General features: G+C 39.5%; 2 protein-coding genes across 2 annotated transcripts in view; one reads left to right on the forward strand and one right to left on the reverse strand.

Annotated features, from left to right (window-relative positions):
- LOC109993980 (arf-GAP with dual PH domain-containing protein 1) overlaps positions 1-11,560 on the forward strand; it is a 38,151-nt gene extending 26,591 nt beyond the window's left edge. The window contains exon 12 of the transcript XR_010668826.1: positions 11,388-11,560. The gene's annotated coding sequence lies outside the window, so the exon portion shown is untranslated. The remainder of the gene's footprint in view (positions 1-11,387) is intronic.
- LOC109994003 (ras-related protein Rab-26) overlaps positions 1-16,445 on the reverse strand; it is a 60,383-nt gene that overhangs the window by 15,685 nt on the left and 28,253 nt on the right. The window contains exon 5 of the mRNA XM_020647169.3: positions 10,683-10,735. Coding sequence (XP_020502825.1) covers positions 10,683-10,735 — 53 coding nt within the window. The remainder of the gene's footprint in view (positions 1-10,682; positions 10,736-16,445) is intronic.

A 16,445-nucleotide genomic window follows, 5' to 3' on the forward strand; every position in this document is an offset into this window, starting at 1 on the left:
AGCAGCGCAGGGAGAAAGTAGGGCTTCTCCCCGGAGACGAGGTTTAATCTGCAAGAGGCGGCTCGGCTAAGCGGAGTGACACCGTGTCCCTGTCTGACACACGGGGAAGACACCGAGAAACCCTGTCACACTCCGGGCTGTGTGTTTTCACACCTCCATGCAGGTGCACATCCAGGCATGCAGAAATAAATCAATATTTGATGTGTTCAAAAATAAGCTTTATTATGTTGGCATAAGCTTTTTTCTTGCTTGTTGACATTTTGAAGAAGCACTTGCTTGAAAATTGTCGGAAAGATTTATAGTCACGAAACAATATGTCTCATAAAAAACATCATGAACCAAGTCCCTTCTGTGCTGTAAACTTTAGAACATAAAAGACAACAAGAAAACAACAACAGCAGCAGCCTTGTAAGAAGATTTCTGTGATCTGACAGGGAATAGAAAGGCTTTAATGTAGACAAAGGAGCAGCTGACGCATCTACATGCCGGCAAACGAGTGTGAGACAAGTCAGATGACTGATGGGCTTTGAAAATGTGCAGTCACAGGCAGTATGAACAAGAGTGAGACGTGTTTACACAATGGTTTTTTAGACAATCTCCACAAATCTGTGTTACTATACTAAAGTAGAACAAAAGCACTGACCCAGTACCCTTCTCTCTCACCTTCAGTTTAAAGTTTGCAGAGGAGCATACACGATGACGCCTTACCTGTGGATTTGTTCTGAAGTTTTTCATTTTATGTCATGATTTTCATTATTTTGATTTAAGAACATTTCGACCAGAAAGAAGCTTCTTCTCTTTTCTTTGGAGGAAAGTTCTGAGTGTTCTTCCTCTATTTCAGTTCCTTTCTTTACAAATATTAATACAGCATGTTCCAGCTTGGCCCTCTTACCAAAAAACACAACACATTGCCAGAGGAAGACAAATTACAGCTAAGCTGGAGGATGAAACAAGGTCAACACTCATTTGTAGATGAAGGTCTCTTTGCTTTGCAGAGAAACCAAGCCAAAAGAAAACTTTCAAACTACCATAGTTTGAAAGTGGATGTCTGAAACTACAAGTAAGCGTGTTAAAGCTCCTGTAACGAATGTTTAACTGGTTATGAAACAAACGGAAATTAATATTGATGCCTCCTTATGACCGATTAAAAAAAAGGGGTTATTATGTCTTCATATTTATTTTTCATGGCTGGCTCAAAATAAAGTCCACGACTAACAACCACCACCAGAGGTCGCTGCCTACCGATAATCAGAAATATTTATTATATTAACCTGCTTGCTCAAGCATTTTGTTACGGGCAGTCTGATAAGTACAGTGCATATTAAAGTTTTTATAGTTCATCGGTTAATTTTTTTTCCTTTCCTTTTCATGGCATGATTTCAGATTCAATTTAGCATTTCTTAGTTTTACAGATTTAAACATTGGTTCATTCTACATAAACATATTTTTATGCAAATGCACAAACTCTTGATAATGGGTCTCTAATTTAAGTTCCTGCATTTGAGTTTTTCTTTTTGCCATGAATCCTTATTTAAACGTTGTGTAACTAATGAATATGTGATTTATCTTCTTTTATTGTGAATTCTAGAATGAAATTTCAACCGTCTACTGTAACATACTTGCTGTAATAGTATGAATAAATTATAGCAGAGTTGAGAGATTAATTTTAGGTTTCATTGGTGGCATGGTGGTCAGGTCAAGACTTAAATGCAGTCAGCTGAATTATGAATATAAAAGAGCAAATCAATAATTTAAGGTTTCACTACGTTATGGAGGGAAAAAAGGAATGAAGTGGGCAAAATGTCAAGTACCAGGAAAAATTGAGATTCAGTATAAGCAGACTAAAAGGTCTCACAGCTGCAGACGCACTGAGCTGAAGTCATTAACCTGCAAATGTGTCACATCGCTACTTTTTCATTTGAATAAATTGATCGCAGCATCGAAACCTAATGGCAGGAATAAAGATGCATTTTTCCCCGATGTGGTTTGCAAGTTTTTGTGTTTGTGTGCAGGCACGCAGGCCTCATTATGATGATTTCCTCTGTGACATCTGTGCCTCTCTCTTCATGTGACATGTACTGTGTGTCAGAGGGAGGTTAGCTGGAGCTCAGTGTCGTCCTGTCAATCAAAATGATTCCTCATCTGTTCTCTTGTCAGGTCTTGTAAACCAAATCCCTCTCTAAAATGTTCTGTTACTTTGGTCTATGGGAGCATATATTCCTGCTCGTCGTCTCCATTAAAATGCTTTAGCTAGGTGCAGATTTGAGTTGATAGGCGATGACACAACAACGATGAAGTAAAACAAACGTGTAGAAGCAGAAAAAAGCCCACCTAAAGCCATACACAGAGTTTACTGACTTTGATGCAGTCACCCCGTGTGGGAGGAGGACGACCTCTGCTGAGATACTTTGATCCACTGTTTCTTCTTCTGCTGTTACAAACGCACTAACATCTAACACCCAGAGCTAATGTCCTGACATGCTGCAGGCTTATTAACACTTCAGTAGCCAGATCAATTCTTGCACAACACGTTATGTAAACACATTTTTGGCAGTAAGCACTAATTTTTTTTTTTTTTACACCATTATTTTTTTGTGTTGCAAAGTTGGATTTTATTATTCTAGTTCTGCCAAAAACAAATATGTGTTCACGAGTGGATGCAGCCTTTACTTCCATTCCAATCAACAAAGAACCGTAAAATATCATCAGAGTCTAAAGGGACTAAACTAAAAGCTGAGGACATGCAGATTGAGGTTCATCACCGTGATCTTTCATTTCATTTATTGTTTTTGACAACAGTAAGTATTGGTGCAACGGATCACTAATCTTTATTTCTTTGGATTATCTAAAACTTACTTATGTACTAACAAGCAGTGAGTTAAACCTCAACTTCTTTGTGTGTCCTCCAGTACTCTCTTTGGATTCTGCCTGTGTGAAGGAGTCCTTTGCACTATTTTTGATGAAAAAATATTATCAGGTTAAACCATATTTAATGTATATACATTTTTTTGCTCTGAAAACATATCAGCTACTGAGACTGATCTGTTTTTGATTTCTGTGTTGCTTGATAGAGAACATTTGAAATAACTCAGAAGCAACATGTTTCACCAAATCGTGTCTTAAAAACGCTTGATAATCAACAGATCATGCTGTGTTACTAGTGTTAGCGGATATGAGTCGCTGTAACACACAAAAACGTTTCTGTCATTAGAGAAAGTTAGCATTAGTTAGTGTCCATGTTTACTTCATAGCGCCGTCAGGTAAAAGCCACCTACACTTCTTTTCAGGCCACTTACTATTCTGCTCATACATATAATGGAAACCCATTTTCACCCTCTTTCTGGTTCAAACAAAGAGCTATACGGTCCTTCTGGATGATAAAAGGATCGCAGGACTGTGATAAAAGCAGCAGAAAAATGTTTAATGACGCCTCCGCGTTTATTCATGCCAGTTAGACAGAAAACACTCCAAAACAAAAGAGACAAAAGAGATAGAGTGACTGGAGAACTGAGATTTCTTTTAGGCATGTGCTGATCTTTGTGGGGAGTATTTCTCTCGTAGATTAATTAATTATTTTTTAAACTTGAAAACCAAACAAATAAACTTCAGTGTGCAAAAGAGCAACGGGGAAAAGAAAGGCGCTGTCGTCCGCAGAGAGAAACAAAGAAGTTTCCAGAAAGGCTTCAGAGGACTCACATATTGTGTCAGACTGTAGTGTCAGTAGTTCCTGTGACTAACATACAGTAACAGACAAACAGTGTAGGCGATGATTGGATGAATCATCTTGTGCAAACCTTGAGGACATGCAGTCCAGGACCCGGGGCTTCAGGATCATCTGAAAAATCTGGAACACGTTTGAAAGCTTTTGGGGAAAATGGCAACAAAATGTGACTCAGTGTAAGAGAGTCTAAACCCCTGAGGTCATGGGGAACTTTTCAAAGCAGCGTTCCTCAACTTTAGCTTGTTTGAATGTTTCAGAACAGCCTTTTATGCAGCATCTCTCTTTTTTATGTTTAAAAGATTCAAACACTGCACTCAAGGTTGGTTCACATTTTTCCTCAAATTGGCTTCATAAAAAGGATTCCAAATTGTCTAGCCTCGAGTATTTCTTGTTTTCAAACACTGCCAACTGCATCAATTCATTAAAGTATTTTAGGATAATGAGAGTGCAAACAATAGAAGAATAAATTCCCGTCCTTGGATACTGTTTATAATCAAACTGTAGATTTTCAGACGATAAGCCGAGTGGGTGTTTTAGCACTTTAGTTCATGGCAGAGCCATCTCTGATTTAACAAAATACTTCATGGTGCTTTTTGTTGCTGAAGGAAGGGATGGAAAGAGGTCGTCTGCAAATCACTTTGTCTGAATCGCATTGACCTGTTTCAGCCCTGCTTGCAGGTAAAGAGCTTCTTTCTGCAGAGTTGCAACAAACTCAGAGGAACATAAAAGGCACTTTTCTGGTGAGCGGGCAGAAGTGAGGTGTTATGTAATGAGAAGCAGCGATATGACTGTTTTTTTTTCAAAACTCTGCACAACAAAGAGAAGCTTTTTGTGAGTCGTAAAAGTGAAACAAAACAATAACATGCAATAAGGACAAAGAAGGACATTCAACCTATTTTCAATCTATTGTTATTTCCATAGCGGTAGTGAAACACTTCTTAAATGAAGCCATCCAGTAAGATTAATTTCTGTCATTTTTTACACCTTCTTGGAAATTGAAGTGATCCAACAACAGCATAAACACAGAGCTGATAGGGCATCTTCATTCATCTTGAGGTGCTTGTTGTTGCTGTTGCGTGCACATAACCTGCATGACATATGTTTTGTCACTTTGCAGCTGCCATAAAAAGTAATTGGAAATGTGCACATAAAGCAGCAGAGCACTGTCGGATCATTTAGCCTCTGCAGAGCTACGCTCCATCGGCTGGACCATGTGTGAGCACGAGGACAGGCAATCATTTAGCGGAGCAATGAAGGCTAAAATACTAATAATGTTCCAAGCAGGAGACCAAATGACAGGTGATTTGTGAGTGACAGGGTCATGAATGAAGATTAACATTTGTCATGTCCTCACTAACGTCATTCATGGTGCAGAGTAACACGTGAGGTTTCTCCATACCACACTCGCCTGAAATGATTCACTCTCAAAATGCCAGAGTCTCCAGTGAAAGGAACGCTATTTAAATTCATATCACTGCATTATTTACCGACAGCTCTTCTCATCACCAGCTGGTGCGGTGGTGCCATGACATTTAACTAACTGCTATGTGGTAGGCAGGCAGCCAGTTCATTGGAAGCCATGATCAGGCCCCGAGGACAGACAGAGCGCGACAGAGAGAGAGATGAATGAAGGCTCGAAGAGGAAGGTTTCATCTCTTTCTCGTTGCTTTTAGAGCGCTCCAATTACATTAACACGAAAAGCATGATTAAGCACCCGGACTTTAGAACATGCAAACACACACAGATGTTAGAGCAAGATCAGCCGCGCAGTAAAACATGTCAGTAACCAAGCCAATATGTCAACCAAGGAACATCTTGATAAAAGAACATTCTAATCTGGGATTTAGCTATTGATCTGTAGAGTCGATATTTAACACAGTATGATACTGAGACTGATCCACTAGCATCCCAGCCTGCTTAATGATCCATTCTTATGTTATGAGAAAGCTGCTGGAACATTTAACATTTCTTATTCAAGTTAAAGTTCAGATCAAAAGCCTGACGAGGGTCCTTCTCAATGACATGACAAGTCTCTTGAACTTGAATTGAGATTATGTTGTTTGTCTTGTCTCAAGGAACAAAACCATACAAAGGTTTTTTGACATGCTACACATGAACGAACAACATAATCTCATTTAAATGCTTCACCTGACGGCTTTCTGCGCTGCCAGATTTGCAGTGTAAGCAGCTCTATCCAATATTCTCACATAAACAATGAAAGAAAAGTGTTATTTAATGACGTAGCTGCCCTAGACCTTCTTTGGTCAGCTCGCTTTCTAATTGGCTGAGCAGATTGGATCACTCTTTACGTTCCTCACACCAAAGGAAAATCTGGCAACATAATCTTTAGAAACATAAAAAATCAGGACTTTTCTTATTGATTGTCATATGGGGGGAATCTTTGGCCTGATTATCCAGATTAAAAGACATTTTGGCAATAAAGCATCAAATTACCTTTACTTCTCACAACATCAGTTAACCACACAGATGTTGTCCGATAAAATGAACCTCAGAGCTTTTATCCCTCTTTTGAACAAATCCCCACAGCTGACATGTTTTCTGTTGAGGTCAGTCTCTTCCCAACATTTTTAGCTTATGGGTAAACCAGAGCAGCCTGGCTCCTCTGTAACTGGTGCGTTTCAGGAAGTGCATCTTAATTGACAGAGAGAGAGGGAGAGAGCGAGAGAGAGAGTGCTCTGAATCGTTCTGGTTTGACAATCTTTCGGATGTCCATCAGAGGCAAATGTTCCTAGCTTTAAATGATTTGCAGCAGAGGCCTAAATGGACTCTTATAGTCTCCCTGAAGAACTACATCTGACAAGAAGACATTCATCACATGGCTAAATGGCTTGTGTATTTCTGCTGCAATGGCTTAACCAACAAATACTTGTGACTGTGTATGCCACCATCAAAAGCAGATTCATGGCTCTGACCGTAAGAGACGACGTAAAAGCTACATTTCTCTGCAAGCTGGAGATCAAAATGCACAAACTGGAACGAAAACACTCATTGAAGAAGGAAAAGTCACCTTTTTCTTTAAACACTTCTATACTCTATTAATAAAGGAGCTGATATTTTTAGAACATGTCCCAGCACAAGAGGAAATGTTTTGACTCAGTGTCTTTTTCTCTCACTTGATGGACAGCTGCGGCGTTAATGCTTTGCTTACCTAGATGTCTCCATTCGAGGAGACGATGACACGTGGCAGAGGGGAGCGGTCTGCGGGCGGGCAGAGAATAATTTGCTCCTCTCATTTCTCCCTCTCTTTCAGTGGCATTCATCACCATTAGCGTTCATTAACATGAGTTAGTGCTCGTTAGGCAGCGGTGTGCCAGCGGGCATCTGTAGCTCCCCAACAGCGTATATATCTATCCACTGTAATAGACAGTGAGTGATTGTGAGAGTGGTGCATGGATGTGGAGGCAAGAAAGGGAAGATGTACAGGGCGATGTGGGGATATGTCAAACTCTTCTCTCTTCAGTTTGCCCCAAATTCATCTCTTGAAAACTAAACACTGTAAGTTAGAGTAAACTGTGAAGACTTTGAGTAACAACCAAGACGAGTGACTTTAGAAGTCATTAGGTTTATGAAGACATAACATTAGTTTGAGTCTTGTTTTGTCATTAAAGAATACATGATTGTCTGATTAAGCCATGATGGTGAGACACTATGAATTCGGTCCAGTAAGGTTGTCAAATAGTTCAATATTTATACTTAGCCCTGGGCGCTAAAATCACAACGATTATTACAACATTATAATTTTTCTCAACATAAATATACCAGATGTCCAATAAAAGTTTGATTTAAACCTGTAATCACACCACCCAAACACTGGGGGGGGGGGCAGCTAAAAGCATCCTTGAAATTTTTACAGTCACACACAAAAAAAAGAGCAGCCTGCTCTGTAAACTGTGCCAAAGACAAAACGGGCAAAACCACAAATCCTTTCTACCATTTGAAATAATATCACCCGTTAGAACACACCAGAAGAAAGAAATCACCAAATGTCCCAAACAAGTGTTATTGGACCCTCAAGCAAGCAACGGGCCACTATACTCCCCAGCAGCATATGTCTGTTACATAGGTAGACACTTTAATTAAATTGTATGCAAGATATAAAGAAACTGTTGAGAAAACGCAATTCAAAATTTAAACTAGTTGGCAAGTCTTAAATCAAAAACGCTCAGAAAAAAGTCAAAATAAGCACAATTTATTCACACAGCTCAACATTGAATCACAGTGTCAGCAGGTAAATAATATCAAATTGGTTTGCTGAGTGTGGCTAACATTGGCAGTGCTAGTGCTAGGCAGGCGACTGCTTAGACTACATATGACCAGCATTGTGGGCCTGAATTGATATTCTGGTACAGACTAGCTGTGGTGAGGAAATTTACTCTGCTTATCAGCCCATGCTGCTCCTCATCTGCCAAGGTTTCTGTAAATTGGACTGGGACTTAATCCAAATGACAAACAAACAGCGACACAATTTAACTTGGAAACTCACCATTTAATTAATTGTGTATTCATTTTTGGGTTTTGGATCTGCAGGTGGAAAAAAACATAAACTTTGTCACAAATGTGGCAAATAGTATGTATCCCTGTGTGTCACAGCGTCAAGTAAAAGACTATCCGTAAACGAAGAATAATTATAACATATTTTAGAAGTGACTCTGCATCAGAATCCTCCCAGTTGGCTGAGGCTTTAGAACAAAAAACAGAGTTTGAAGAGGTGTGTGTTGAAGCATGAACACAAAGGACCAAGGCTGACGCAGCGCACAAAAATACATAAACACACACACCCACCCTGAGCTGCTGTTCACATCTGGAGCCAGAGAAGCACTTTTTTATTCCTGCTTTAATGATCTCCTGGGGAAAATGGGCGCATCACATTTCCTTGGCAGAGACGAACACTCTCTCCTTCACTTCACAGCCCCTTTGCTGCTCTGAATGTCATTTTTTTTCCTGACGGCCAGTGTCAATTAAAGAGGTTGAAAATAGCCACGTTCCCGTTGCAGGGTATATTTACCACACAGAGGGACACAGCAGGTATGTTGACATAGTGACACCAGCTGGCACGACTTCAGTCCACCTGACAGCAGTGGCAATATGCAGGAGGGAAATAGGGGAGGAAGATGTGTCTGATGTGGGTGATGTTTGTTTTCCTCCAATTATAGGACTGCAAATGCACATTTTTTAAATTATTTAAAGTCGTGCTGAAGTATTCTTATTTAAATGAAATGTTCTCAGGACTTCTCTGGATCTTTTCACACTTCCCTTTTCCACATTTGTTGGTATCCTTTTCACTGAATGTTTGACCTTTTATGTTATTTTTAAATGATACAAATTAAATTAAAGGTAAAGCAGAAAGGTAGGGGGCCCAACCTCATGGATGGTCAATGAATACTCTCCTCAAATTAAACTCTTTGTGATTTCCTTGCCTCCAGTAAAAGAGTTCAAGTATCTCTGGGTCTTGTCCACGAGTGAGCAAGTGGATCGTGAAATAGAAGGCGTTCTAATGGCGTTTTAATGCCGTTGAAGGGCGGGACCGTCATGGTGAAGAAGGAGCTGAGTTAGGAGGCAAGGCATCCCATTAACTAGTCAATACATGTTCCAGCTCTAACCTTTGGTTATGAGCTTTGGGTAGTGACCGCAAGAATGACACTGCGTACACAATTGGCAGAAGGGAGCTTCCTCTTGTGGGTTTCTGGGCTCCACATTTCAGATAGGGTGAGGATCTCAGATATCTGGGGGAGCTCGGAGTAGAGACACAACTCCCTCAACATGCAGCTAAAAATATACTATCAACTCCCAGACAAATGTAGACCATCCTCAACACCTGATTATTTGTGATGCACAAAGCTGAAGTTGGATGTATAGCTGCTGTGACACTACTTCCAAGTTGGAATTCCGGTATTAAACCGGTATTTATTGCATCCGCATTCCGGTATTTCCTGACAATGATCTGAGCTTAACCACGCCCTGTATCTGCCAGGGTACCAGAAACTGAATAACACAGTTTTCATTTGGGATTGAAACTTATTTCTGATACTGCCATTATGGATCTTGGTTTTCAGTTACTGCTCTGTAATAAATGGAGTGAAATAAACAAGATGAATTCCCCCAAATGGCCAAAACAGCTTAGAGTAAACTACAGGTCTTCACAGAGAAGCCATTTCTTTTCACTTTAATAACCTTAGAGTCGTTCTGGGAATCAAAGGAGCAGATGAGCTAAAGTACTTCAGAAAAATAAGACATTAGCAATCAAGTCTCTTTGATAACCATCTCCATCGTTCCTCAGGGCTTAAAGTGAATACTGACAAACTCATTATGGTTCAAGCTGCTGGCTCGGACTGATTACACTTGATTCCAAGAACTACAGGAGCCAGGACAAGTCAAACTCAACAGCATGGATTTCTCCTCTGAGAGAGACTGGAGGTCTGTCAGATACATACACGGACAGTTAGAGAAGTCCCTCTGATCCACAGAAAGAACATAAAGTCAACTTAAGGCTGACCCTGCTGTCCTTCACTGTATCAGATTCAATCTTCCATACTGCTCCTGTGTGTTCTGCCAGTTTGTTCTCTTTTATTTTTGTCTCCATTTGACAGTGAGAGACGAAACATCAGAGCGCTCTCTGCTTGTTCAACTGTCTGTCACAATGACTGACTTTAAACGAGGGATAATGAAGTCGCCAAAACTGACAGTGAAGAGCCACAAAGCCATAGTCCAGGCATTTATTCATTCACTCAGCCTTTTGAACTATAGTCTCATTGGCTAAAACAAAGTCACTTAAAAGGTAAAAAAAAAAAGAATGATGTGAGGTGTTTGAAATAAAGAAATGACATCTTTTGATTTTGAGTATGAAAGAGAAGCGACAGAGTGAAATGAAGTTAAAACACATCGCTCAGAGCAGATACAACAAACACAAATATTTAATGAGGAGCTAAAAAAAGAAACCTACCTGGATGTTGTCAAAGGATGTTTTGTTGGTGACATCATACAGCAGGAGCAGAGCTAAAAGAGAAAAAAAAAAGAGAAAAGTTTTAATGTAGTCAGAATTCATGACTGCAGATCACCGTTAAATGCTTATGCAGAAAGATTTTCAGCAAATGTTTAATTTGGTCTCATTTATGGATTAAAATATTAAAGTTAATTTTCCTTCTGCTGGGAAACAGATTGATTAATTCCACTTCTCTTTCTCTCTCTGCCTGAAACAGTTATGAATCACAATCAGTGAGTCTCATACAGACCACAGATAATTCTTCAGGTTGTGAATTAACTCCTTAGTGCTCACTGCTATTCGACAGATTTAAGACGAGTTGCCAGAAACTTTAATGAATTAACATAAAATCCTGGGAATCATAAAAATCTGAGGGCTCATGTTCTGAATGCTAAGACAGATGCATCTGGTCCTCTCCTGTTCAGACAGACTTCCCTATAACCCGATTCAGGTTGGGTGAATCACACCCAGTTGTCTGTATATTGGGCGGCTTAAAGCCAATATGGGTGCCCCTGATGCGGCCCGCTAACTTGTCAGCGTTAGGCAAATAGAACAAGCGTTTTGCTAGTGTAAAGAAAGGTTGTGAAAATTAATGACACTTTGATTCCTTTCAATACAGTGTAGAAAAACACCATTTTACAATGTATTTCTGGGTTTCTGCCTTAGGAAATCAGAGAGAGAGATAAATGACATGCAGGAAAGGAGCCACAGGTCGGACGCACCCGGACGCACACTTGGAGGGCTATAGCTTCTGTACATGTGGTGAAATCTAACCGCTAGTCCATCAGCGGCCGGTAATTTTCCATTATTTAAATGATCAGTAGTATCGAAAAAGTATCTTGTGTCAAGTGTTAACTAATAAATCATGGAATGCAAAATGCCTTTTGAATTATTTGGAATTCTAGATGCCTAGAGCTCAAACCTCATGAGAGACAAATTCTGAAAACTAGTTCACTTGCAGCACACCACCTGTCACATCATCTATTTCTTTGACTAGTTGCAACGTCTCTATAAGAAGTCTGCATTCTCTGGTAATTTTATGTTTTAAAGGTGCTTAATCAATGCGGTTTCAGGCTTAATCAAACCTTCAAAATCGTTTTGCAATGCCCCACCCGTGACCATGGTTAAACTGGATCCAAATCAACCCTGAGGAAAAATTTCACTAATTCACTATGGTTTGTTTTTCCCCCTCATTAAAAGAACTGCTGTCATCAAACCTTCTTGAACAGGACTTACATTTCAACAGCAGTAGATGCATCCTGGAACCTGCGGCATGTTGACATTTTGAGGCTTCGTCTTTTATTTACACAAGTTATTTAAGCAGCGTTGAAGTGAGTTAGACACGGAGCCATTAGCAGCTGTTCTTGCTGCATCTCTGCACTATTTGGAAGAAATCTTAATTTATATGAACAGATGAATGAATACTCAAACAGAATAAAAGCCTGAATGTGAATAGACTGCAGCCTCACTGATAACAAGTTCAGAAGACGTCTCATCAGTTCAGTTTTTGTCAGGAACGCTGACTAGTGCCTACATTTCTGATACTGATAAGATCAGGGGTTTCACAACAGCCCTAAGGAAAGTTTGTTTTTCCATAAGCATCAACCCTGTTTTCCTGTTTTTAGACATCAAACTTGATCATCTTTTGTCTCATTTTAAATGCCAATGAAATGTAATTAAATTCAAATAAAAAAAACACACTATACGAGTACACAACTACATGAAGCTACACAGGAAATACTGTACTATACTAAATAAGAATAAAGTCAGATCTCTATCTTTATTTTTACCCAGTTCTCTTCCTTCATTTTCCACAACTGTTCCCACTATTTCTTAAAAATGACAAATACACTCATAATAACTCATGAATAAAAATGACTATTTCAGATCAATACATGAGAGTATAATTCTGTATGTGGTGTGGTCAAGCCTTCAGTTTTGCAGCTGATCAAACATTAGAAAATATGAGTGAAATACACTAACGACAGAGATGCTTCACTCTCTGTCCAGCTGTCTGTCTTCGGAGCGGCTGGGCAGCGCAGGTATGTGAGAGTCAGCGGAGGACTCGGCCGCTTACAGGTGAGCGTGATGCAGACTGACAGCTGTGTAATAAAGCTGTGTTGTGCTAAACTTGTCCTGGAGCGGTTTGTCACTCTTTGTGTAGTCTGTTATCTCTCCCCGGTTGAAATCAGGACACAGAAACCCACAACCTGCCAGAGGCTGTGGTTTAGAGAGTGTGTGGATGCATGCATGCACGCCTGTCTGGGAGCTTGTATTAATCACCTTTTTGGATAGGGTTTTTTGTTCCTGTAAAAGGTCAGCCTCAGTTGTTTATCAGGAAATAAAACGGTCTTGAAATGTGTTACAAAAACAGTTTGTGTGACATAAACAGAACCTTTGTTTTCTGTGAAGCAGTGAAACAACGGATGTAATCAACAATTCTCATTTAACGCAACATTTAGTGGGAAATGGATCAGTGAAATTCAGTAAAGCTTAACTGGTAAAATCAAAAGGAAAATTGACGCAAAGCTGGAAGAACAGTAATGGGAAAAAACTTTATGATATGCAGTCGTCTTCTTTAGATTCACACAAACATTTTCATTTAAATTTCCTGATTGAATCTGCTTCACTGAAAGTTCCTATTTGTTCTTATTCGTAGTTCACTTGGCTCAGCCTAGATTGAATTTCATCTTTCTTGTAATTTCATCTTCAGATTGTGCTTGAATGCTTTTAATTTAATTACACAGTGCATTAAGGAGGCAGAACTTAATAACACAGTTGGTGCATCAATGGTCATTATGGGGAAATTAAGCCTTATTTATAGTTACAGAGAAGCTCCTAGACAAATGGAGAGGAGATTGAGGGGAGAAAAGTCCTCGACTTCAGACGACATTTCTGTCAAAAAAAAAAAGTCATTGCTGCTTCTCCAGCTGTCGCTCAAGGCTAAATAACCTAGCTTAACTTGCTAATCAGTTTATATGTGTGAGTGTGATGAATAGATTTTGATTTGATGTTTGATGTTGTGGCTGACAGTGACATTACTGAAGAGTGAGTCGGTTGGTCTTTACTCCCCCTCCCAGCCCTATCCATGTTTGTACATTGATATTCAAAAGTGTGTTTTTTTTTACCAGGGTAGCTGCACTTCAGCCAAAACATGTGGGGGTTGAAATTACTTTTTAACTTTTCCAGGTCACAACAGAAATGTGTTCACTAATTTGTTTTGCACCTTGAGGTAAAGATAAAGTGTCTTTACCCAAACGTCCCCTGGTGCTCAAGCATTGAAGTGTTACTGCTTTCTGAAACGCCTTTCTAATGACTACTCTCTACAGATGTGAAAAACAAACAAATCAAAGAGCATGTGAAGAGGTAAAAGAATTGCATGGTGGGAGTCTGACTTGAATATAAAATGGATTTGAGCTGAGAGAAATCTATTTGTATGTAGATCACACACAGTATGGTTTAGCAAAGGAGGAAGCATAGAGGAAATATAATCAATCTACTGTCATGTAGTTTCTCAGGAAACTGGAAGACCTTCAGTGAAATTTTTTGCGGACTTTTGTTTGTATCCTCTCAGAGAAAGCCTGTAATTTAATTCAATTCTGTTATGTCCATTTCTTATTTTATTTTTCCTTCCTGTTTTGTTTTATCGCTGTACACACAAATAGACTGAACCAGGATAAGCATGGGGAAGAAAAGGTACTAAGATAAAGTCACTGAATTTTCACACTGAAATGAACTGAAGAATATCTGATGGCAGTCTGCACCTTTTCTCGCACACAGCGGATACACTGCATTTCAACGACATCTAAAATAATCATACCTTCATTTCTTTCTCTCTCTGTCCTCTGTCGGAGCCTCCCCTAACTCACAAAGTCCCTCCACCCTCCCACACTCATTCTCTCTCTGAATTTTCTCCGCCTGCAGCTCTGCTTCAGCCTCCAACATTTACAGCAGTACCAATTAGCTTCATTCATCATATTTCTCCTTGCCTTCATGGAGGAGAGTGTCTGCATGTCAAACAGTGTTGGTGTTAATTACCTTTGAGGTCATAAAAGTGCTGCTGGCAGGCTTCTCCAAACTGCACACTCTCTCTGTGCAATTGGTGGAAACATTGAATTTGTTGCAAGTCATAAGAAAAACACACAACAGACAGCTGACCCCAAACTTTTTTGGGACCCTAGGCAGAATTTGAATTGTGGTCACTGAGGTTAAACAAATTGCATATTCCTTGACTCACGTTATGCTTAAAAACTTAGCCACATCCCGGAGAACAATCCAAAATTTTGATCTCTTTGCTAAACATGTTTTGCACAAGTTTGCATTGTTTTCTCTTGCAGTGATTCTCAACTGAAAATTCTCCCTCATGAAAAACTGCAACCCACATTTCTGATATTTTAAAACCAATGAAATTTATTTAATTAAAAAATGTGCAAGAAAGTGAAGAGAAAAAAAAAATTCCAGGTACACATTTCCGAGCCACTGAAAACATTTGCATAACCCACTTTTGGGTCCCGACCCGCCAGTTGAGAAACCAATGCTCTAGAGGAAATTCTCCTCTCTAATTTAAACTGGCTAAGGTAATAACGATGCTTGGAAAATGTAAACAAAAAGGTTTTTATGCAGTTACCCTGTCGCAGCGCATTTAAAATAATATGAAACTAAGAAAGAGTCAATCTTCAGGCTAATAGTCTGCACACACCATCAGGGATGTGACCTCATCACCTTCTCGCCTGTCTGTTAATCACGATAAGTAAGTTAGGCTAATGTCAGTTAAAAACCCCTCAGAGTGCATGTATTGTGGTTCTTGACAGGAAGTAAGCTTACCAATACCAGTTAGGTCATGTAACCGTTTCAGGCCATTTCCCCATGGGATGTAGATGTTGTTAAACCCATGAGTAATTGTGTTTAATCATCTCAATATGAAGATAACCGTGATTATGATTTTTACCATAATCTAGCAGCTGTACTTTGAAGTGATTGGCCTAATAAATGATTTCATCACATCTCTGCTATTACATTATAGTCTTTTAGAATCAAGTAAATCAATAAAGTATTATTTATCTCATCTTCCTGCTCACTGCTTGGAGGGATGCAGTTCTAATTCTACTTGGTAATTGGCTCATTTATCTTAAATGAAACCTGTGCCAGACAGCAGGTTAGATTTATACAGAATGCAAGGAGAAGCTTTTCCCAATGCTGGCATTACACGGATACTTTGATGTAGAGAGATGAAAAGTGAAGCTTAAATCTTTCAGAGGTCATCAGAGCCTACACTTAAAATCCACTACAACTTGTGTTACATGATCAGTTCACTGTGGGGATATGAGGAAGGACACTTTGTGTGCTTAACTCTGAAAACAAACTCCAGTTTCTCTACAGAGACTGACAGAGTTTACACACAGTATGAAGGTAAGATCAATATGGAGGTGTGTTTTTTTTTTTAACAAGATCCCGACAGCCGGGGAAACATCAGTGACAGAAAGTTTTGTACAGCGCTTCAGCGACTTCAAAAGCCTCGCTGACAGTCTGTCGCCGGAACAGGAGTTTGTTCGGCTTGGGAAAAAGTTGCAGTGAATCACAGCAGGAACCATTTATAGGATTGGTTTCTATGGCTGCTCAAGTGTTAAAGAGATAACTTTTTTTCCTCTGTAGTATCACCATAGGCACCAAAGATGTTAATTTAGCTGGCTGTCAGGCTGTCACAAATCCTACAGGGGTCACCAA

The sequence above is a fragment of the Labrus bergylta genome, chromosome 16 (assembly GCF_963930695.1).
Source record: "Labrus bergylta chromosome 16, fLabBer1.1, whole genome shotgun sequence".
NCBI lineage: Eukaryota > Metazoa > Chordata > Actinopteri > Labriformes > Labridae > Labrus > Labrus bergylta.